At 41.7% G+C, this 25,306-nt stretch overlaps 1 protein-coding gene across 5 annotated transcripts in view; it reads left to right on the plus strand.

The window, feature by feature from the left end:
- Positions 1–10,380, plus strand: part of supt3h (SPT3 homolog, SAGA and STAGA complex component) — a 425,992-nt gene extending 415,612 nt beyond the window's left edge. For all 5 annotated transcript variants that reach the window (XM_072557090.1, XM_072557098.1, XM_072557063.1 and 2 more), the window contains one exon: positions 9,158–10,380. In XM_072557090.1, coding sequence (XP_072413191.1) covers positions 9,158–9,199 — 42 coding nt within the window. In that variant the 3' untranslated portion in view covers positions 9,200–10,380. The remainder of the gene's footprint in view (positions 1–9,157) is intronic.
- The last annotated feature ends 14,926 nt before the right edge of the window (positions 10,381–25,306 follow it).

Consider the following 25,306-nt stretch of genomic DNA (forward strand, 5'->3'; position numbering starts at 1 on the left):
GGAAAAAACTTAATCTTGTCCACAGACAGCTAGCTTCACCATGCTGGCACTAACCTGTGTTTTTCTGAGCTTTAATCATGCTCAGCAGTGTACAGCAAATAATGTTTGAGGATATCCATCACTCTTGTTCATGACTGCACTGCCACAGGCTTCTCCTGAATCCCACAGTTCCCAAGCATTTTGTCTGATTCCTAAACCCAACACCAAGTGCCCCTCCAAAGTTCTTCAGACTCTTCCTGAGTCTGCACCATTCAGAGCCTGCCAAAACCATACCCTTGTGCAATGCACTTTTCTTCTGTTGAGTACTTGACTGACTAGCAACATGAACATTGTAACCTTCTCCTCGGACTGTTGCTGTCTAATTGACTAAACTGATAGTTCAGTGATACGTGAACTATTCTAACCTAATGATTAGCCCTTTTTCCAAAGCAATATTGAATGTAATTGACACTTTAGAATAGTCAAATGTGGCAACCCTTTGGAATTCCCTATTCCCCGAATGTTACATTATCAACAGACTGCTACCTTGACAATACAATTTGGATTCCCTCACACCCTCCATGGGAATGGCCACTCTTTCAAAAGAGGATCTCCTGCCTGAGTCATTGATGACAAATACATTCTTCCTTCAAAAAAGCATCAGTGAATCCTGCTTTGACAATCTATCATGCCTCTTCTCTGAAAATGTTTGGAACTGATTCTCTGTATTTGTTTTTAATTTACTCATTTATGAGCTGTATCCCAGGCTGCTGTGAGAGATTAGGGAGGAAATAACAAGGGCCCTGGTATTTGTATGACTGGTTCCAAACAGTTTGTCATTGATATTATCCCCCTGGATGTCGATATTTGGGTATTCAATTATAGTCATCCATTGAATGACAATAGGAAATGATGGTTAGATTATCTCTGACTGGGGATGGTTATTGCTTGGCATGTGTTTGGCAAAAATGTTTGTTGCTACTTACCTGCCCAAATCTGGCTTACTGCACCCTTTGGACATGGAATGCTTCAATATTTGAGATATTTCAAATGATGCTGGACTTTATGAAGACATCAGCAAACATTCCCCCCTTCCTACTTTATGATGGAGTGAAGATCATTGACGAAGAAGGTGAAGATGGTTAGGCCTAGGACACTACTAGGAAGAACTCCTCCAGAGGTGTCCTAGAGCTGAGATGACTGACCTTCAACAATGACAGTCATCTTTCAATGTATCAGATATGATTCCAACCAGTGGAGAATTTGCCCATGTGGATTCAAGTTTTGCTCAGATTCATTGATGTTTCACTCTGTTAAATGCAGCGTTGATGTCAAGAGCAATCTTTCTCACCTCACCTCTAGAATTCACTTCTTTTGTCCGTGTTTAAGCCTAGGTTGTAATGAGGTCAGGAGCTGAATGACCTGGCAGAACCCAAAACTGAGTGTCAATGACCAAGTGCTACTTGATAGGGTTCCGAAGAAGGGTCACTGGACCACCTTCTTATGTGCTAGAGAACAATGTACACTGAAAACAGTAATGCATAAAACTGATTGTATTGTAATCTGTGGCAAACAACACCAAGTCTCTTCAATCAATCAAATAGAGATACTCTCATTGAGACATGGAGATAATAAATCAGGATACCAAAATCAGAAATTTTAATTCACATTTACATCAATGAACAGATTTTTTTTAATAAGGTTTGACAGTAATTTTATTTGGAAAGGAGGAGACTTCACACTTGTAAGATTCAATTTTCAGGGCCACAGGTTATCCATCAATAGTTATTATGTATTGTGTCATTAAAATGTACTAATTTTTAACTACGGAGCAGCAGAATCGACGTTTCGGGCATAAGTCCCTTCTTCAGGAATCCTGAAGAAGGGCTTATGCCTGAAACGTCGATTCTCCTGCTGCGCTTTTCCAGCAACACATTTTTCAGCTCTGATCTCCAGCATCTGCAGTCCTCACTTTCTCCTAATTTTTAACTACACCAACCTTAAGGTAGTTTCATTTGTATTTAGGGCATGTATTAGAAGTTAACATTGTGAAGTTATTTCAGTGCCAAGTTTTATTAGCAAAGATTGTGACACTGCTCTGAGTCAACAGCATCTAAATTTAACTGATCTTGTGCACCAGAGCCTGTAATAATAGTGAGTGCAATTAGCTTTACCAATGTCAATTGTCAGAAAAATCCAGTAGGTTCACTCATGTCCTTTAGGAAAAGAAACAGCCAACTTTACCTAATGTGGTCTACATTTGACTCCAGATCCGTAGCAATGTGGTTAACTCTTAACTGTCTTCTAGGCAATTAGGCATGGACAATAATGCTGGCCTGGCCAGTGACACCCACATCCTTTAAATTAATCATTTATATTAAAAAAAGATTATTACCACTGCATTATTATCATAATCTGGACCAATAACAAAACTCAATTGATCATTTTGTTTCTTTAGAAAAGAAAATAGTGTCTCTTCAATATAAAATACTTCATTTCCCTAAATTAAGGGTATTGTTTTAATAAAATCTCCTATCTAATAGGGCACTTGTGCAACTGCTGTAACATTCCTTTCTGACCAAATTAGGTATTCCCAGTAAATGTGAGAATTGCTAGCCTGACTTCAGGTATGGAACATTCAGTGAGCAACACCAGTGGAAATAAAATTAATTAACATCCTTACTGGCTCTGGATGCCAGTCAAAAGTCCCAAGTAGGAAAATCCAGTATTCGCCAAGTACTCTTCTGTTCTTGGCTGATCGTGTATTTTCCCATCTCAAATGGCTCCCGATCAGCATCTAGGGCTGGAAAGTACGCCAATGTGTGGGCGCTTTAGTGAACTTCTCACTGCAGTCGACTCAGTTGTTCCCCACTGCCAGGGAGCAGCAAAATATAGGTCTCTATGGGAAGTGGAAACTAAATCTACAAATATATCTGATGAATGAACATATTTTAACCACTTAGTGACATTCCATATGTGGAATGTTAGCTTATCCCCTTTATGACTAGTTTGATTTTAGTTTTAAAACAAATAAACAAAAGTTGAAATTTCTGTCAAGTCCTTTATGCAACTTATATATTTAGGTTTTAAAAAGTGAATATAAGTCCAATGATTATGAAGCAGCATCAGTAGGGGAGAGTTATGTGTCAGAAATTTTGTAATAAGATAATCCGTTTCATTTTTGTCCCTTTTAAGTTAGATAATTTATCTGTCCTGAATTGAAGTTAGTATGATGATGGGGAAGTGACAACCAGAACAAATGAACCATAGTTTTGTGTGTCTTACCAAAGTTTGTCCTTTGTAAATGCCCATCAGATATTGTACATCTGTATGTACTGTGATTTCCCTTTGCTTTTCTTTTACCGTTCACAGAATGTAAACGTCGATGTCTAGGCCAGCATTTGTTGTGCATCTTTAATTATCATGGAGAAAGGGATAGCTGCTTTGTTTAGCTATTAGTGTAGATGGACCAATTGTGCTCTTAGGAACGGAGCTCCAGGGTTTTCACCTAAATGTTGAAAGAATGGTGACATAGTTGCAAGTCAGGATGGTTTGAGGCTTGCAGGGGATCCTGTAGGTGGTGGTATTCTGATCCATTGGCTGCCCTTTCCAGCTCAAGGTGCTGTCAAAGGAGCATTGGTGAGTCATTACAGTGCACGTTGTAGATTGCACACACACAGTTAGTGGTGAAGAGGGTGAATTTTGAAGCTGATGTGGGAGTGCAAATCAGGGATGTTGCTATGTCCTGAAGTGTATTGAGTGTCATAGGAGCTGCACACATTCAGTCAAGGGAAAGTTTTATATGACATTCCTGATTTGTGCCTTGTAAGTGATGGACAGGCTTCAAAGTGACTCACTCACTGAAAGTTTCTCAAGCTCTGACCTACTGCTGTAGCTAAAGTATTTATATAGCTGGTCTAGTTACATTTCTAATCAATTGTAACACACAGAATTTTGTCAGTGGAGAATTCCACATTGGCAACACAATTGAACGTCAAGGGTTGGAAGGTTGAATTCTGTCTTGTTGGAGATGACCTGGCATTTGTTTCATACAAATGTAACTTGCTGGTTATCAACCCAACCTTGAAGGCTGTCCAAGACTTGTTGCATATGTACATGGACTACTTCTTTATTAGACGAGCTACAGATGGTGTTGATCATTGTTCAACATTCAGTGAACATCTCTATTTCTGACCTTATGATGCAGGTTTGGCATTGGTAAAGAAGCAGAAGATGGTTTGGCCCAGGACTATTATAAGGAACTCCTGCAAAGATCCCTGTGATTGTAATAATTCATCTCCAACAACCACAATCATCTTTGTTGATGACTTCAACCAGTGGATAGTTTTCCTCTGATTAATCTTTTAACCTGAAAATGAATGCATATGTTTTTGAAAGCTAAGCATTTTTTAATTCTTTAAATGCTAATCATTACCTATATAAAGTCAAACCTTACAATTTATTCTTCCAATCCAACACAGCGACTTCCACTTTATAACCTTCATAATTTACTTTGTTTAGATTTAAGATTCTTACTTCAGATTTAACTACAGCTTTTTCCAACTTAGTGTAAAATTCTATCACGCTATGGTCAGTATTCACTAAAGGTTTCTTTTATTACAAAATTATTAATTATCTCTATCTCGTTGCATGATACTACATCCAAAAAAAAGCTTGTGCTTTAGTTGTTTCCTCAATATCTTTCTTACATTTGTTCCAGAAATGTCTCCTACCCAGTTTATGTATACATTGAAGTTACCCGTGATTACTACATTTCTTCATGCACCTCTAATTTCCTGATTTATTCAACTTGCATAACGACTACTGTTTGGTAGTTGAGAAACCACTCTCTCCATTTTTTGCTGTCTCTTTCTGTTTATTAGACTCACCCAAATAATTCTACACCCTGTTGTTCTGATCAGAGTTCCTCTCTCAGTAATACATTGATCCTGTCTCTTGTTATCAGCACTGTCCCAGATCCTTTTTCTTTTTCTGCTATCACTCCTAACTGACAAATATCATTTAATATTCAATTTCTCATCTTGGTCACCATGCAGCCATGTCTTTGTAATGGCCATTAAGCCATACCCCTTTAGTTCTTCCAGCACCATCAATTGGCACATCTTGAATGCTTTTAATTCTGCGTTTTAACGCTATTCTGTAATTGGACCTGTTTTCCACTTTCATTTACTGCTTACAAGTTAATGTTGTGGTTGTTTTGTTTTCTTTCAGTTAGTCAGTGTTACACTGTATATTATTAAAAACAATGGCCCTTAAATATTATGTTGTAAATAGAGTTTATAAAAAGTCAGCTGTCTGTGGAATTTTTAATGCATGTATTTTGTTTGTTTAAACTGCACCTGAGTAAAGGCCAAGCTGACAGGGAGTGTGACTTAATCATTCACCTTACCAATCTTAAATCCTGCTGGTTTGATGATATAATATAGGCAGGAATGGACAAACAATTGCACTGCCCTCACCAGAAATTTTATTCTTTATTACTTTGACCTACAGAACTGAACTGTTCACCACTTCATCATGAATCTAATTTGTTGTATTTGAAATTGCAGTTATTTTAAATTAATTACAGATTGGTTATCTACTTTTTTATAGGCGTTCAGCATATATTATGCAGCTTTTTTAAAAATTCACTAACTAGTTAATGAATGAGGTAATCAACCAGGCTATTCACAATTGAAATTACTATCAGATTGCAAATTTATTTTTATAATGGTAGTCCAAATTAAATGCATCGTTATTCTTGTATAAGACATTATGCCATTCGGAATTGTTTTCACACGCATATTTCCTTTGATTTAGTATGCTGCTTTTCTGTACTTTATCAACTTTCATGCGTTAATTCCAAATGTCAACATTCCCTACCTGATTGCAGTAGTTAAACTTTGTGAGCAGCTTTGACCTTTGACATTTGCACTTTAAATCATTTAACAAGTCTCCAAATCAATTCTAAATAGTTAGAAAGACCAGAGAAACAAAGCACCAATCAATTGTTGGATCTTTCTCCATGTGCTGTCTTGTGATTTTCAGCACTAGTTGTTCATTCACTTCAATTAGATACCTCCTTCACAGATCAAGCTGAGGTTGGGAAGTTACTGTTCAAGGCGTAAGAAGTCTGCACACGTATCTCCAATGTATGTGCTCTGTAGTTCCTCATACTAATACAGACAATAGTGACACTATTTTTAATAATTGTATATTTTAGCTTTTAATTGTGTCATATAACATGAGTAGAGGAATCTCTAATGCAAAACATTGAAGATTTTTTAAGACAAAGCAAAACTACATTTATAGTCTATCTTCTACATTTCAGGCAATTCCAGCTGTGCTTTCAAACAAATTGAAGAGTTTGAAGTTTAAAAAAACTCATTGTTATGTAGTAGCAAAAAAAATCATTGTTTGGCTGACTTGTATCTCACTTGTAGCTATGTTTCAGGTTTCTGTAATACCGATTGCATTGAATTTAGGGAATCATGATCAATTGCAGAAAAAGCACATTTGGAAGGTAAGAGTAATAATCAAATCAGTAAAGGGGAGACAAAAGGAGTTAGATGGAAAACAGAGATCAAAAACTGAAGAATAGAAAAAGTGTGAGGGAGAATGGACTGCACAGGGAGAGGAGAAAAGGGTGAGGGAAGAAGTTGGGGCAGGTGGATAAAAGTGAGGAAAGAGAAATATGGGAGGAGAAAAAGAGTAGAAGAAAAGAAGGGAAATTAACTAAAGGAGATCCAGAGAGTGGAAGAATGGTTAGTAGTGTGGTTCAGGAAAGGGAAGGAGAAGCAATCGGAGAAGAGAAAGAGTGCTGTTGCGTGAATTGTCTCATACGGTGCCAGTGATTGGTTTGAGTGTCAGCAGAATTGACGGTAAAGATTGAGGTTTTGGGGAAGGAAAAGCTTGTTTTACTCCCTTTGGTAGAATGAGTTGAACATTGCAGTCTTGGTTGAGAGCCAAAAGCCCAGTCAGTATCTTGGTTGAGTGCCTGTTCACTGGAGGTGAGCAGGGATTAGATCACAGTACTGCCCTCTGAGTCAGGGGGAGGTTAAATTATATCCAGTAAGATAGTATTGCCTGTCAGTTGAAAGTTGGGGTGGGCTTGAGACTATTGCTCAGTTTTATTTTGAAGTTGTCTGCTTGCATTAATTCCAGCTTACCAACACCAGATCATACAGTTGTGCCTTCGAGCTGTACACCAGGACACGTGGTTGTGTTTTTGCACCATATACCACAGAGACATGCTGTTGATCTGAGTCTCACAACATTTCTCATCCACCTCTGGTTTGGCTTCTGTTCCAAAGTCTACCTAAAAACATATAAATTCAGTTTAAAATATATAAATTCCCTTACACCAGTCAAAATGATCCTCACTCTACTTTGGCCTGCACTCTGAAAAATGGCATATCTTCATTTTATTAAGAGAATGCCCTTGATAGATTGTTTTCTGAAATATATCTATGTGCAATTAGAATAATAGTTTAGTAGCTGAGCATCACGCCAATTGACAAATTTGGGCAATTTTCCCAACAGATATCTTACCTCGGATGTTCAAATTAACTTCCTTTGAACTGGAATGAAATGCTTTATTTGTTGTTGCATGTCAGATTTCATTGTACATAAGACAAAAAACAATATTTCAACTCACAGTTTAAGATTTTCATGTGTGCATTTGTGATTAATAGTTGTCCAGGAGATGATGGCTAACCAATTGGCAAGCAATGCTGGCCACAGTTTTCAGTGTTTACTCCTTTCCTTTAACCAAGTAGTGCTGCTGCAGGTGATCCATTTGAATCTGCCACTGTTAATACAATGTGGAGCTGGAAAAAGTACAGCATGTTCAAGCAGAACCAGAAGAGCAAGAGAGTCAACATTTCGGGCAGGACCTTTCATCAAAACTTTCATACTCCTGATGAAGGGTCCTGCCCAAAACATCAACTCTCCTGCTCATCTGTGCTTTTCACAGCTCCACATTGTATCATCTCTGACTTACCAGCACCTGCAGTCCTCCCTATCTCCAATCTGCCATTGAGCAGGTTTGATGATCTGTTAAATTAGTATTGATCAACCATCAATTTAAAGGAAATCTCCAACGTATGTTACTATTGCCAAACTTTTTTTCACTTCTGACAAATAAATGATCTCTCATTACAATTATACCATCAAAGCTTTGAAATTTGTATAGTTTTAAAAACTTCTGGCATTTCTCCTGTACCAGATAGACTTATTCAAATAATGTTACATTTAGCAACTTACTGTAGAGTGTTCAACTCAGAACTGGCCCAACTTGTTCAAAAAGAAGGAACCAAACTATTTTGACAAAACTTAAATTGCATAAACAGGACTAGGAAACTTCTGAAGATTCAGCAAGTGATCTGTTCGACACTGGAATTTAAAAACTTAGTAAAAGTGACATCATTGCATTTGGACTGATGCTTCTCAATGAGCTTTTAATTATTTGTTTCATAAGCCTTTCACGTAAACATATGACGCAAATGTAAAATTGTTGATGATTGCACTGTAGTATCAGATAACAGTTGGAAACAGAATTCTAAGTTTGTTCCATTAAGAAATAATAGGTACTATGCACTTCACTGAGGAGGTTAATTGTGATGGATATATGGAAATACTAGGCCTGCCTTTCTGGATTGCATTGCAAACTTCAGCAAATAGTATGTGACTTAAAGAAAATGCTGGTACCCAATTGCAGTCTTTACTTAGTATTGTATGTGGTTTATTTTAAATTTTACAGAGAAGAGGCATACTTAAGAGGCTTCTGTTAGATGTGACTTGCCTTGAATTTAAGATTTTGTGACTTGCTGGAAATGTAAACGTAAACTGGAGTCAGAAATGAAATTACATATTACATTTTCTTTAATATTTTGTTGTATTGCATGTAATTAGAGAGTGTATTCTCATGTAAATCAAATTTTAAACTCCCCGTCACTCACTCATTGATGTTTGAATACAAAACCTGGTACTTGTTTCATGAAGTTGTGATTGTTGCAGAACAATAAATTAATGAGCCAACTTCTTTCGTGAAAATTTACAGTATAAGCAAAGTAGGAATTTCTTGCCCGTGTTCCTAAGAGACTTGAAAGTATTGACAGCCTCTCTAAAGCGAATGTAACTGTATTGAATTCAGTCTTTTTCTCTCTCTCTTTAATAGAGTGCTTACCGCAGAACTGGAATGACGTTTCTAGCCTGCTGAGGGCGGAAGGAACAAGAAGGCTGTTGTTACTGAAAGGTGAAGTTGCTCCAAGAAAACAAGAGTGTGTCAGTACACTGTGTACGTGTGTTTGTGTGTGTTGGGTGAGCATTTGTGTTAAGTCACTGACCTGCACCCTGCCATTATTCCTGTTTACTTGGTGGAATGTTTTAGTTAATTAAAGGCAGGATGTTTGGCCTGCATGTAGGTGGATAGGAATGCAGATCACCAGCTGCCAGCTCACATCCATGACTATTTGTGTCATAATGCTTAAACAGAACAAAATCCTTTTCTAACAAAGTACGTGTAAGGGGGTAATTTTCAGAGTTTGTATTTGTGGTGTGAAGCCTCACCCACCAGGAGGGAATTTGGATATGTGCTATATGTGACTTTCAATCATTTAAACTAATTTGAGCTTCTGAGTTATCACTGTATGCCACCAGAAGGTGAAGCTCCACAACAGGGGTGTGAAAGACAGAAAATAACTCTTAGAATCTGTTATTGTGTACTTTAAGTGAACTGGAAAGTAGTTTAGAACCTTTACAACTGTACTTCATTAATCTTGTGTTGTATTTTTTATGGAGGCAAGTACTTTTCTACTCTGAAATAGTCAAGACTTGAGTTATGATAGGACAGTAATTGTAACACTATGTATGTACATACGTATATATCTGTTACAATATCATAAACATCTATAAATGGGTTGAACAACATTAAAGCAATTGCATTTATAAGATAAGGTGATGAAACAACATTTCCATGATTTGTTGTTACTAACAAATCCAAATGTCGTAGTTTATTGATTTCATAGAACTACCATATAACAATATATTCACTTTCATGAATAGCTATGGCAATAAATGCAGAAAGAAGCATATGCAGTATTTAATGGTAATGTTATATTTGCATTAATCTGTAAATCATTTTAGACTGAACATGTCTTTTCTCCTAACTTAATTCAAAAGATTTGCTATAAATACTGACTGGACAGATGTAAACGTTATTGTGCCACTCCCAAGGTCAAGAATGCTCACTTAAGATTGAAGCACCAAGTCGGTGTTGAAGAGACCTGAAATCAAATGTCTCATTCTTACCTTTTATTTAGATAAAGGTTGCTGTAACATAATTTTTGTAAGAGCTGGTGTGCAAAAGTTGTGAATAAAATTGTGCCTTAAAAAAATGAATTTGCTTACTTGATTTAGTAGTCCTTTTCAATAATAATGTAACAATAAATAATGATTGATGAAAATGACAATGTTTCTATGAATAATTCCAAGTAGAATATTTGGATTATCTAAAGTGATTTAGAAAAACTGTTGAGGGTTGAATTTTGTTTGGGATGTAACAGCCAAACTGGCAAATGGCTTCTCCTAAAAAAACTTTTAGTCTGGGTGCATTTTTTAAAAATCTCTGCCAGAAGGAAAAGTAGGTATATTTATTTTTTTATCTAGAGTTTGTCAACCCATCCTTGGTTAGTGTGAGTACCCCAATCTATCAACAAGAGATAGAATCCCTAAGCAAACACTACAATTACATTAACCACACACTGGGACCAGGTTATGCTGGCAATTTCAAAATGCTGCTTGATGAAGAGGGTCATAAAATGCACAATGTGCGTGCTGCTTTCTCACATTCAGTCAGGACCATGTTTATGTTATAAAAAAAATGCCACTAATGTATGGAGACCTCATAACCTTTTCCTGGTTTCCTGTTAGATTTGTACCAAGCGGTTTGTATATAAATACTCCTGAAAAATTCATTCCAGATCAAACTATTTCAAATGTGACTATAGAAGAATATGTTTTAAAAATATATATAGAATCAGGAAAAGGATATTGAGCCTGAAAGATTTGCTTTTTCTGGCAAATGTCAAAACTTCTTTCATGTCACCTAATATCTCAATGTGTTCTATCTCCAGAAACCTATTTAGATTGTGTTCTTAACCCACTGATGTTATTTACTTCATTAAGCTTCCCTGGTAAATTAGGCATTGGTCTGTTACAATAATATAAAATGGTGTGCCTGAATTACTTTGCTTACGATCTTCCTACTTGTAAATTCTGGAATTTTCACCTGAAACATTCAAAAGGGATAAATATTCAGTGTTATTTTATTTCGTTCATTCAGAAACCAGACTTTTCTTACTGGGTCTGCATTTACTATCAATTATCCTTGAAAAGGTGGTGGGTAGCTGTGTTGTTGAATCACTGCAGCCCATTTGTCCGGAACGAGTTCCAGGATTTTAACTGAATGACAGTAAAGGGGCACCAATGTATTTCCAAGTCAGGGTGGTGGATAGCTTGGAAGGGAACCTGAAGGTGATGGTGTTCCCATCTATCTGATTCTCTTGTTATTCTAGATGGAGGTAGATCTAGGTTGTGAAGGTGTTATCGAAGGAGCATTGGTGAATTACTGCAGTGTGTCTTATAGATAGAAAGTAGGACATGACAGATTCCCTTTCTTGGCTGTTTGCTCATTGTAGTGGTGATGTACAGGGTTAAAAGAACCACCCAGCTGAAAGAAGGTTATTAACTTTCTGCTTGCTGCCAGGGTAAGTGCCACCTTGTGCTCACAGGAACCAACATCCCTCACTAAATCTGTCACGGCACACTCTTTTCACCAGAGACTATGGCCTGTCAATATCAGTATCACACGTATCATGTCTACACTGTCAGCCACCTCAACTCTCAAGCTATTCATCCTTCCTGCCCTCTGTACTTTCCACTCACGCAGTGGCACACCTCACCATCTGTTCTACACCAAAACCTCTCCAATCCAGTTCCATTAAATTTAATCCCCTCCTTTGTGTCATTTCAGGAGAAAAAATTTCAAAACTGGGTTGAGAGAGTGAAGAACAATAGATCAAGACTATTCATGTGAGGATGTGGAAACCTGCATGGCTCTCCAATTGAGTGAGCTGCATTGTGGTCCCACTAATACTAGTGGTAACTCATTCTCATCCTGAACAAGCTTTTCCCCCTTTTCATAATTAATTTCTCTCTCTTCTTGGGCAAATACTGATGGGATCTGGTGAAAGATTTCTAAAACGAGGTCAGCGGCACCTACTTTTAGCTCCCCCTCTACCTTTGAGAACCCTCAGAGGTTGAACCATGACCTGTACCCCCCCACCAGCTCAGAGATTTTCAGTGGATTCTCTATTCAGCTTGACAGGACCTTGATCAAATGGGCCAATGGCTGAGGAGTAGCTGATGAAGTCTAATTTAGATAAATATGAGGTGCTGCATTTTGGAAAGACAGGACTTATACACTTAATGTCAAGATTAGAGTGGTGCTGGAAAAGTACAGCAGGTCAGGCAGCATCTGAGGAGCAGGAACAATCGACACTTCGGGCAAAAGCCCTTCATCAGGAATGAGTCTGGGAGTCTCAGGGGTGGAGAGATAAATGGGAGGGGCGTGGGGCTGGGGAGAAGGTAGCTGAGAGTGCAATTGGTGGATGGAGATGGGGGTGAAGGTGATAGGTCGGAGAGGAGGGTGGAGCGGATAGGTGGGAATGGAGATTGACAGGTGGGGGAGGTCATGAGGACGGTGCTGAGCTGGAAGGTTGGAACTGGAGTGAGGTGCGGGGAGGGGAAATGAGGAACCTCGTGAAGTCCACATTGATGCCATGGGGTTGAGGGGTCCCAAGGCAGAAGATGAGGCGTTCTTCTCCAGGCGTCACTCCACTACCGTCTCCGACCTATCACCTTCACCCCATCTCCATCCACCTATTGCATGCTCAGCTACCTTCACCCCAGCCCAGCCCAGCCCACCCCACCCCACCCCCCCTCCCATTTATCTGTCCACCCTTGAGGCTCCCAGCCTCATTCCTGATGAAGGGCTTTTGTCCGATATGTCGATTTTCCTGTTCCTCTATGCTGCCTGACCTGCTGTGCTTTTCCAGCACCACTCTAATCGTGACTCTAATCTCCAGTATCTGCAGTACCCATTTCTGCCTCATACACTTAATGGTAAGGTCCTGGGGAGTGTTTCTAAACAGAGAGATCTTAGTGTGCAGGATCATAGTTCTTTGAAAGTGGAGTCCCAGATCAATAGCGAAGGTGGTGTTTGGTATGCTTGCCTTTATTGGTCAGTGCATTGAGTATAGGAGTTGGGAGTTATTGTTGTAGCTGCACAGGATATGGGTTAGGCCATTTTTGGAATACTGTGTGCAAATCTACTCTTCCTGCTACAGGAAGAATGTTGTGAAACTTAAAAGGGTTCAGAAAGAATTTACAAGGATGTTGTCAAGGTTGGAGAGTTTGAGTTATGAGGAGAGGCTGAAATAGCTGGGTCTACTTTTCCTGAAGCATCAGAGGCTGATGGGTGACCTTATAGAGGTTTATAACATCATGTAATAGTAATGAAGGACAAAGAGATGCGTGTAACATCCCAAAAATTCGAGAGTTGGGAGGCAGACGTATGGTGACCATCATTAAGGAGAATTAAAACTGAAAGGTCCAAAGGTGGACAAGATAACTATACCTGAGACCTCTGAAGGAGATAGCGGAGGTGTCAGTGGTGATTTTTCAGGGATCACTGGAGTCAGGGAGGGTCCCAGAGGACTGGAAAATTACTAACCTGACACCCCATTTAAAAGGGAGTAAAGCAAAAGACAGAAAATTACAGACTGATTAGCCTGATCTTGGTTATGGGTAAGATTTTGGAGTCCATTGTGAAAGACAAAATTTCTGAATACTTGGAATGTATGGTAAAATAAGGCAAAGTCAGCATGATTTCTTCAAGGAGAGGTCATGACTGCTAGAATTCTTTGAGGAGTTAATGAGCAGATTAGATCAAAGAGAGCCAATGGAATGCTTTTGACAGGAGGCTGCTAAGTAAAATAAGAGCCTAGGGTGTCAAAGGCAAGATGCTAGTCTGGATAGAACTGGCTGTCTGGTAGAAAGCAGAGAGTGGGGATAACAAGATCCTTCTCAGGATGGCAGGCAATGACAAGTTGTGTTCTTCAAGGGTCAGTGTTGGGACCACAACTTTTCACTTTCTACATTAATGATCTAGATGATGGAACTGAGAGCTAAGTTTGCAGATGATACAAAGATAGATGGTGGGACGGGCAGTATTGAGGAGGCAGGAAGGCTGCAGAAGGCTTTAGACAAGTTCAGACAGTGGGCAAAGAAGTGGCAGATGGAATACAACGTGGGCAAGTGTAAGGTCATGTACCTCGACAGGAAGAGTAGTGCATAGACTGTTTTCTAAATGGGGAGAAAGTTCAGAACTCTGAAGTGCAAAGAGACTTGGGAGTCATAGTCCAGGATTCTCTTAAGGTAAACCTACAGATGGAGTCAGTAGTTAGGAAGGAAAGTACAATATTGGCATTTATTCTGAGAGGACTAGAAAATAAAAGCAGAGATGAACTTCTGAGGCTTTATAGGCTTTGGTCAGACCATGTTTAGAATACTGTGAGCAATTTTGGGTCCCATATCTCAGAAAGAATGTACTGGCCATGGAGCAGGTCCGGGAGAAGTTCACAAGAATGATCCCAGGAATGAAAGGCTTAACATATGAGGAACATTCAAGGACTCTGGGATTATACTTGATGGAGGTTAGGAGGAGGAGGGGGGTTCTGATTGAAACTTACAGAGAATAGAAAGGCCAGGATAGAGTGAATATTGGGAAGATGTTTTCATGACCAGGGGTGACTAGGACCCAAGCCTTACAGTAAAGGGAAGACCCTTTAGAACAAAGGTGAGAATCTTCTTCAGCCAGAGACTGGTGAATCTAGGAATTCATTGCCACAGAAGGTTTTTGGAGGCCGGGGGGTCATTGAGTATATTGAAGACAGAGACAGATAGGTTCTTGTTTGTTAAGGGAGTCAAAGATTGCAGGGAGAAGGCAGGAGAATGGGGTTGAGAAAGTTAACAGCCCTGATTGAATGGCAGAACAGACTCTGTGGGCCGAATGGCCTAATTTCCGTTCCTCTGTCTTATGAGGAGCTTGGATAGGGTGAATAGACAAGGTCTTTTCCCCCAGGGTGGGGGAGTCCGAAAGTAGGTGGCATAGACTTAAGGTGAGACGGGAAAGATTTTTTGCACCCTTTTTGCACAAAGGGCGGTGCGTGTATGGAATTAGTTGCGAGTGGAAGTGGTGGAGGCTGGTACAATTACAATATTTAAAATGCAACTGGGTGGATATGGGCCAAACGCTGGCAAATGGGGTCAGATTAGTTAAGATACCTGATTAGCATGGACGGGTTGGACCAAAGGTTCTGTTTCCATGCTGTACATCTCTGACTCGATCTCAATCTGGTGAGCACATCACTGACATGAGCACAATTGGGTAAAGAAGAAAGCTGCAGGTCTCTGACACTGAGGATTACTGGAACCAAGCATCCACTCAGTCCCAGGCAAAAGACCAATCCTGCCTTCATCAAAGTGCACAGACAGACTCGGGAACATCAGACAGGTTTATCAGAGAAGGATGCAGGACTCCACCAATGTTATCAGTACCATGCTGACTCTGATATGTGTACATCGTGTACCTTCATGGATTGGCTGCCTTCTATTTTGGAGAGCCACATCTAACATTGTCAATGACTGTCCAATATAGGCACAACCTTTCATTCCACTGCTTTAGCCGTTGGTGCTCATCATCAATGGCAATGCAAAAGGAGACGAAGACCTCAAACTCACTTCAGGTGCTCCTTCTTCTCAGGAAGAAAGGGTGGTGCCAATAGGCATCCAGATAGAAAGGAACCACAGACATGATTCCCAGAGGAATTCCTTTCAGGAAACTCCAGAGGTGTGAAGTCTTTGACACCACAGCCTGTAGATATCCATGTCGGGTAAGTTTGTAGCTGGGCAGGCCGCACTCAGCAGGCCTGGGCCCTCTAGGATCCAGTGCCAAACTGGGTAGGTGATGCCCTCGTGGTAATATCACTAGACTAGTAACTCTGAACCACAGAATAACACTGTAAGCATGTAGGTTCAAATCCCGCTGTGGCAGATGACCATAAGACATAGGAGTGGAAATAAGGCCATACGGCCCATCAAGTCCACTCCGCCATTCAATCATGGCTGCTGGGCACTTCAACTCCACTTACCCGCATTCTCCCCGTAGCCCTTAATTCCCCAAGACAACAAGAATCTATCAATCTCTGCCTTGAAGACATTTAGCGTCCCGGCCTCCACTGCACACTGCGGCAATGAATTCCACAGGCCCAACACTCTCTGGCTGAAGAAATGTCTCCGCATTTCTGTTCTGAATTTATCCCCTCTAATTCTAAGGCTGTGTCCATGGGTCCTAGTCTCCTCACCTAACGGAAACAATTTCCTAGCATCCACCCTTTCCAAGCCATGTATTATCTTGTACGTCTCTATTAAGTCTCCCCTTAATCTTCTAAACTCCAATAAATACAATCCCAGGATCCTCAGCCGTTCCTCATATGCTAGACCTGTCATTCCAGGGATCATCCGTGTGAATCTCCGCTGGACACGTTCCAGTGCCAGTATGTCCTTCCTGAGGTGTGGGGACCAAAACTGGACACAGTACTCCAAATGGGGCCTAACCAGAGCTTTATAAAGTCTCAGTAGCACAATGGTGTTTTTATCCGCCTTCCGCAAAGACCAGTCCCTCCGCGACTACTTGGTCAGGTCCACGCCCCCAAACAACCCACCCTCCAATCCTGGCACATTCCCCTGCCACCGCAGGAACTGTAAAACCTGCGCCCACACCTCCTCCTTCACCTCTATCCAAGGCCCTAAAGGAGCCTTCCACATCCATCAAAGTTTTACTTGCACATCCACTAATATCATTTATTGTATCCGTTGCTCCCGATGCGGTCTCCTCTACATTGGGGAGACTGGGCGCCTCCTAGCAGAGCGCTTTAGGGAACATCTCCGTGACACCCGCACCAATCAACCACACCGCCCCGTGGCCCAACATTGCAACTCCCCCTCCCACTCTGCCGAGGACATGGAGGTCCTGGGCCTCCTTCACCGCTGCTCCCTCACCACCAGACGCCTGGAGGAAGAACGCCTTATCTTCCGCCTTGGAACACTTCAACCCCAGGGCATCAATGTGGACTTCAACAGTTTCCTCATTTCCCCTTCCCCCACCTCACCCTAGTTCTAAACTTCCAGCTCAGTAACTGTCCCCATGACTTGTCCGACCTGCCTATCTTCTTTTCCACCTATCCATTTCACCCTCTCCTCCTTGACCTATCACCTTCATCCCCTCCCCCACTCACCCATTGTACTCTATGCTACTTTCTCCCCACCCCCACCCTCCTCTAGCTTATCTCTCCACGCTTCAGGCTCAATGCCTTTATTCCTGATGAAGGGCTTTTGCCCGAAACGTCGATTTCGAAGCTACTTGGATGCTGCCTGAACTGCTGTGCTCTTCCAGCACCACTAATCCAGAATTTTTATATTCCAACCCTCTTGAGGGTGGTGAAATTTGAATTCAGTAAAAATCTGAATTTAAAGGCTAGCCTATGATAACCAGATAAGGACTGACAATCGTCATTAAAAACCCATCTGTTTCATTAATATCTTTACCTCATCTCGTCTACATGTGATTCCATAGCATGTGGTTCACTCTTAACTACCCTCTGAAATGGCCCAGAAAGCTATTCAATTTGAGCTAATTAGGGATGGGCAAAAATGCCGGCTTTACCAGTGACCCAGATCCCATGAGTGAACATGGAAAGGATAACCTATCAAGTTTTCCCAGACCAACATGGCTTACTACAGAGACACTCCCTTCACCCTGGGAGTCATTGCATACAGGAAAGTGCCAAAAGACTGGATGATAGCAAATGTTGTTCTCTTGTTCAAGAAGGAGAGTCGAGATAACCCTGAAATTATAGACCTGTGAGTCTGTCTTTGTGGGTAAAGTGTTTGAAAGGGTTATAAGAGATAGGATTTATAATCTTCTAGAAAGGAATAAGTTGATTAGGGATAGTCAACACGGTTTTGTGAAGGGTAGGTTGTGCCTCACAAACCTTATTGAGTTCTTTGAGAAGGCGACCAAACAGTTGGATGAGGGTAAAGTGGTTGATGTGGTGAATATGGATTTCAGTAAAGCATTTGATAAGGTTCCCCACGGTAGGTTATTGCAGAAAATTTGGAGACATGGGATTGAGGGTCATTTAGCGGTTTGGATCAGAAATTGGTTATTTGAAAGAAGACAGAGGGTGGTGGTTGATGGGAAATATTAATCCTGGAGTTCAGTTACTAGTGAGGTACCACAAGGATTTTTTTTGGGTCCACTATTGTTTGTCATTTTAATGACTTTGAGGAGGGCATAGAAGGATGGGTTAGTAAATTTGTGGATGACACTAAGGTCGATGGAGTTGTGGATAGTGCCAAAGGATGTTGTGGGTTACAAAGAGACATAGGTAAGCTGCAGAGCTGAGCTGAGAGGTGGCAAATGGAGTTTAATGCAGAAAAATGTGAGGTGATTCACCTTGGAAGAAGTTACAGGAATGCAAAGTACTGGGCTAGTGATAAGATTGTTGGTAGTGTAGATGAGCAGAGAGATCTCAGTGTCCAGGTACATAGTTGCAAGTTGCCACCCAGGGTGATATGGTTGTTAAGAAGGCATACGATATGTTAGCTTTTATTAGTAGAGGAGTCGGGTTTCGGAACGATGAGATCATGCTGGAGCTGTGTACATCTCTGGTACGGCCACATTTGGCGTATTGTGTACAGTTTTGGTTGCCGCATTATAGGAAGGATATGGAAGCTTTGGAAAGGGTTCAAAGGAGATTTACTAAGATGTTGCCTAGTATAGAGGGAAGGTCTTACAAGGAAAAGCTGAGGGATTTGAGGCTGTTTTTTTAGAGAGAAGAAGGTTGAGAGGTGACTTAGTTGAGACATAGAAGATAATCAGAGGGTTAGATAGGGTGGACAGTGAAAGCCTTTTTTCTCCGTTGGCGATGGCTAGCACGAGGGGGTGATAGGTATAGGACAGATGTCAGAGGTAGTTTCTTTACTCCGAGTAGTAGGGGCATGGAATGCACTGCCTGCAACAGTACTAGACTCGCCAACCTTAAGGGCATTTAAATGGTCATTGGATAGGCATATTGACAAGAATGGAATATTGTAGGTAGGATGGGCTTCAGATTGGTCCTCAATGTTGCACCAACCTTTGGAACCAAAGGGCCTGTACTGTGCTGTTATGTTCTGTGTTCTACCCCAGCTGCAGACATTGAGACTGCACAGATAATAGACAATAAGTGCAGGAGTAGGCCATTCTGCCCTTCGAGCCTGCACTGCCATTCAATATGATCATGGCTGATCATTCCTAATCAATATCCTCTTCCTGCCTTATCTCCATACCCCTTGACTCCACTATCTTTAAGAGCTCTATCCAACTCTTTCTTAAATGAATCCAGAGACTGGGCCTCCACTGCCCTCTGGGGCAGAGCATTCCACACAGCCACCATTCTCTGGGTGAAGAAGTTTCTCCTCATCTCTGTCCTAAATGGTCTACCCCGTATTTTTAAGCTGTGTCCTCTGGTTCGGCATTCACCCATCAGCGGAAACATGTTTCCTGCTGCCAGAGTGTCCAATCCTTTCATAATCTTATATGTCTCAATCAGATCCCCTCTCAGTCTTCTAAACTCAAGGGTATACAAGCCCAGTCGCTTCAGTCTTTCAGTGTATGGTAATCCTGCCATTCCAGGAATTGACCTTGTGAACCTACGCTGCACTCCCTCAATAGCCAGAATGTCTTTCCTCAAATTTGGAGACCAGAACTGCACACAGTACTCCAGGTGTGGTCTCACCAGGGCCCTGTACAGCTGCAGATGCACCTCTTTGCTTCTATACTCAATTCCTCTTGTTATGAAGGCCAGCATGCTATTAGCCTTCTTCACTACCTGCTGTACCTGCATGCTTGCCTTCATTGACTGGTGTATAACTGGTGTATAACAACTGTAGTAACATCTTTGCGACAGGCCAATTTCAGCTCCTGATTCAACTTACATCTGACATCCAGACTACTGTTTGAGGGCCTGTAGATGACTCCCAAGAGGGTCTTTTTACCCTTAGTATTTCGCAGCTCTATCCATACTGACTCTACATCCCCTGACGCTAGGTCCCCCCGCGCAAGGGACTGAATATCCTCCCTTACCAACAAGGCCACCCCACCCCCTCTGCCTGTCAGTCTGTCCTTACGATAGCACGTGTAAGCCTTGAATATTCATTTCCCAGGCCCTGTCCACTTGAAGCCACGTCTCAGTTATCCCCACAATATCGTATCTGCCAATTTCCAAACGAGCCTCAAGCTCATCCATCTTATTTCTAATGCTTCGTGCATTCATGTATAGTATTTTTAATTTGTTACTGCTCTCACCCTTCCTATCAACTCCTATTTCACTCAACCTTACAGCATGATCCCTTTCCGAGTTTTCTGCCTCATTGATACAATTGTCTTTCTTGAATTCTCTTGTTCTAACTTTCCCTTCAATTTCCTTCTTAAACATCCAGATTGTCCCCTCACCGACCTCCCCCGCTACTTAGTTTAAATGTAGCGGTGTTGCAGTAGAAAACCTGCCTGCCAGAATGCTGGTCCCTAACCTATTAAGGTGCAAACCATCTCTCTTGTAGAATTTATGCTTACCACAAAACATACCCCAGTGATCCAAGAACTTAAATTCTTGCTTCCTGCACCAGGTCCCCAGCCACACGTTCAAGTCCATTATCTCCCTGTTTCTGGCCTCACCAGCCCGAGGAACTGGAAGCAAACTGGAGATAACCACCCTGGATGTCCTGCTTTTCAGCCTTCTTCCTGGTTCTCCGAAGTCCCGCTGTAGTATGTTCCTCCTCTTCTTCCCGACATCATTTGTGCCGACATGTACCACCACCTCTGGCTCTTCACCCTCGTCCTTGAGGATTTCCTGCACTCTGTCCGCGATGTCTTTCACCTTGGCACTAGGAAGGCAACACACCATCCTTAAATCCCGTCTGCTGCCACAAAAACCCCGGTCAGTTCCTCTCACTATGAAGTCCCCTATTACCACGGCTCTGTGCGATGTCCGACTCTTCCGCTCTGCCTCTGCACCAACTTTTGATTGACAGAACTGGCCGCCTCGCAAACTGGCAGTGTCATCTGTCTCTACTGTTTCCAAAAGCTTCAACTTGTTCCTGACAGGTACTTCTCCCAGGGTCTCTTGCACCTGTCTCCTCTCTGCATTCCTCATCGTATGCTCTCTTCTGCTCTCGTCTGGCCTGATTGGTGTAATAACCTCACTGAAGGTCTTGTCCAGAAAGATCTCATTCTCTCGGATGAGCCTAAGGTCCTCGAGTTCTTTCATCAGTGCTGCAATATGCTCTGTCAGTAACTGAATGTGCTCACACTTTCCACACATATATGAGCCACACACACCAGAATTGTTGACCTCCCACATCAAGCACGTAGCGCACTGAACCAGCTGGGCAGTCATGTCTTCACCCTCTTCAACTGTGGCGTAATCACTTCACTCAACCTCCTTGTCAAAGACTCCTGAGCTGAAGCCTCACTCTTCGATCCAAACTTCCTTAGACCCTCTTTTTGTGGCAAGTCTGTGGACTCTTAATTTAGGTTAGAGGAGGAAGGAGGGAGGGAGGGAGACCCTACTTTGTAGGACCTGGGGTTCAGAACACACCCACTCTAATAGCAATCGCTTACCTTCCCGACCGGCTTTGCGCTCCACCTGAACTTCCGCCCAGTTCCCGCCGCTCTCTGCTGTACTGGAAGACAAATGAATTAAAGCACCGACTGAGGGCATACAGTCACCATGGGTGACACTTCATTATAAATAATTCTGTACCGTTGTAAGTGGATGTTCGCTTATACTCTTACAATGTCTTAATCAGATCTGATAGCTACGAAAGGATTGGAACAGTCACATCCATGTGAAATATGAATAGCCTTTTTAGCCATCCCAAGGATAAAAAGAAATCATACTGACCAAACATTACTCATCACTTACAAGCAACTATGACTGCAGATAACATCAGGCATCCGGAATTCTTGAACTATGAGGTTAATGACTGTCACCAAGTCATTGCAACTTAAGTGAGAGAGCATTGAGACTACATTTAATGTGCATGGATAGTGGTAGGACCTCTCCTGCACAACATCATCCTCATTTACATAAATCTTATGAGTGAGAACCTTAAATCAATCGTTCCACACATCCCTGTAGACTCATTTTCATTCTAATGAAAAGACTATGCTCCCAACCTGGCTCCCTGTCATAAAGGACTGTAATGTTCAACATTCAGACACCATACTCTGACTGAAAGACACCTAACCCCAGAGTAATACCATGTTAATGCCTTTTATCAGTAACTGCTGTATTCTCCTGAACAGTAAGGGGGACCTATAATTTGCAGGTACTTTAAAGTGGGATCAACTGATAATACCGAGCAAACAATCATGTGGCTAGGAAAATATTTATTCAGTCACAAAAGTTCTCAGGCTGCAGTCCATACGTACTGTTCACTAATGAGGAGGTAGCTTGCCATTATAACCAACAGAAATCAACACAATGAGAGTCTAAACCTAGTTCATTCCTCTAGAATCTCTCTCTGCGAACTATCATGCTTTCTTCGATGCCCTCCCAGTCAGTGTCCTTATCCTCATCCTCAGAAGTTTGCTTTTGATCCTCCTGGATGTTTCCTCTGCATCCAGGACAGGTCTCCCCTACCCACCTCCAACTACTTTGTCGACTTCAGTTGTAAAAGGCACAGTATACTCCAATCATGTGGCACTCCCCTTCTGGGGTATACTATGAGGATCTGCTGGAGGTGTCCGGACAGCAAAAACCTATCTTGAGGAGGTCTGTCATCTGCCCTGGAGGGAGCATGGGCAACATTGTGTCCCCATTCTAATAAACCAAGAACAAAAAGAACAAAGAAAATGTACTGCTCAGGAATAGGCCCTTTGGCCTTCCAAGCCTGAACCGATCCAAATCCACTGTTGAAACCTATCGACCAATTCCTAAGCATCTATATCCCTCTGCTCCCCACCTACTTAGGCATCCGTCCAGATGCACCTTAAATGAATCTACCGTGCCTGCCTTTACTACCTCTGCTGGCAACACATTCCAGGCACCTACCACCCTCTGTATGAAGTACTTGCCGCGTATATCACCTCTCACCTTGAAAGCGTAACCTCTCGCTATTGAATCCTTCACCCTGGGAAAAAGCTCATCTCTATCTACCCTGTCTATACACTTTATGATTTTGTAGACCTCAATCAGGTCCCCCCCCGAATCTCCTTTATTCTAATGAAAGCAATCCCAACCTACTCAACCTCTCTTCATAGCTCGCACCTTCCATACCAGACAACATCCTTGTAAAACCTTCTCTGCACGCTCTCCAAAGCATCCACATCCTTTTGGTAACGTAGCGACCAGAATTGTACAGAGTATTCTAAATGTGGCCGAACCAAAATCTTGTACAATTTTAACATGACCTGCCAGCTCTTATACTCAATACCCCGTCCAATGAAGGCAAGCATGCCATATACCTTCTTGACCACTCTATCCACCTGTGCATTCACCTTCAGGGTACAATGGACCTGAACTTCCAGATCTCTCTTCAACTTTTCCCAAGGCTCTTCCGTTTACTGTATAATTTGCTCTCGAATTAGACTTCCCAAATGCATCACCTAACATTTGCTTGGATTGAACTCCATCTGCCACTCCTCTGTCCAACTCTCCAGTCTATCTATATTCTCTTGTATTCTTCGACAGTCCCCTATGCTTTCTGCTACTCCACCAATCTTTGTGTCATCTGGCAGCTTACTAATCAGACCAACAATGCCCTCTTCCAGATCATTTATGTATATCACAAACAACAGTGGCCCCAGCACTGATCCCTGTGGAATACCACTGGTCACCTTTCTCCATTTTGAGAAACTCCCTTCTGAGAAACTCCCTTCTACTACTCTCTGTCTCCTGTTGCTCAACCAGTTCTTTATCCACCTAGCTAGAACACCCTGCACACCATGTGATTTCACTTTCTCTATTAATTTACCATGGGGAACCTTATCAAACGCCTTACTAAAGTCCATGTATATGACACCTACAGCCCTTCCTTCATCGATCGACTTGGTCACTTCCACAAAGAACTCTATTAAGTTGGTATAGCACGATCTACCCCGCACAAAACCATGTTGCCTATCCCTGATAAGCCTATTCTTTTCCAAATATAAATAGATTTTATCCCTCAGTAGCTTCTTCAGCAACTTTCCCACCACTGACGTCAGGCTCACTGGTCTGTAGTTACCTGGAATATCCCTACTACTCTTTTTGTACAGGGGGACAACATGAACAACCCTCCAGTCCTCTGGCACTTCACCTGTGTGCTACAAAGATATCTGTCAGGGCCCTAGTTATTTCCTCTCTCGTCTCCCTCAGTAACCTGGGACAGATCTCATCCGGTCCTGGGTATTTGTCCACCTTAATATCCTTTAGCCTACCAACATATCTTCCCTCCTTATGTCAACGTGATCTGGAGTAAACAAACTGCTATCTCTAATCTCAGCATTCTTTACCTCCTGTTCCTCAGTGAACACTGATGCAACGTAATCTTTGAGAATCTCACCCATTTTCTCAGGTTTGACACACAATCTTTCTTCGTTATCCTTTCGTAGACCAACCCTTTCTCTGGTTACCCTCTTGCTGCTTATATAAGAATAAAAGGCCTCAGGATTCTCCTTAATTCTGCTTACTAAAGTTAATTCTTGACCAGTTTTAGCCCGCTTGCTTTCTCATTTAAAATTGGTCCTACTCTCCCGATATTCCTCCAAGGCCTTAGTTCTTAGTTGCCTGGATCTTATGTACGCTTCCCTTTTTCTTTTGGCTAGTCGCACGATTTCTCCTGTCATCCACGGTTCACGAATCTTGCCTTTCCTATCCCTTGTTTTCAAAACGACATGCCTATCCTGCACTATCTTTGAAAGCCTCCTACATATCGAATGTGGACTTTCCTTCAAATAACTGTGTCCAATCCACATTTCCCAGCTCCGGCCTAATTTTGACATAGTTGGCCTTGGCCCAGTTTAGTACTCTTCCCTTAGAAGCATTCTCATCTTTGTCTACGAGTATTCTAAAACTTACAGAATTGTAGTCACTGTTCACGAAGAAATCCCTCACTG

This window comes from Chiloscyllium punctatum, chromosome 3, assembly GCF_047496795.1.
Source record: "Chiloscyllium punctatum isolate Juve2018m chromosome 3, sChiPun1.3, whole genome shotgun sequence".
Taxonomy (NCBI): domain Eukaryota; kingdom Metazoa; phylum Chordata; class Chondrichthyes; order Orectolobiformes; family Hemiscylliidae; genus Chiloscyllium; species Chiloscyllium punctatum.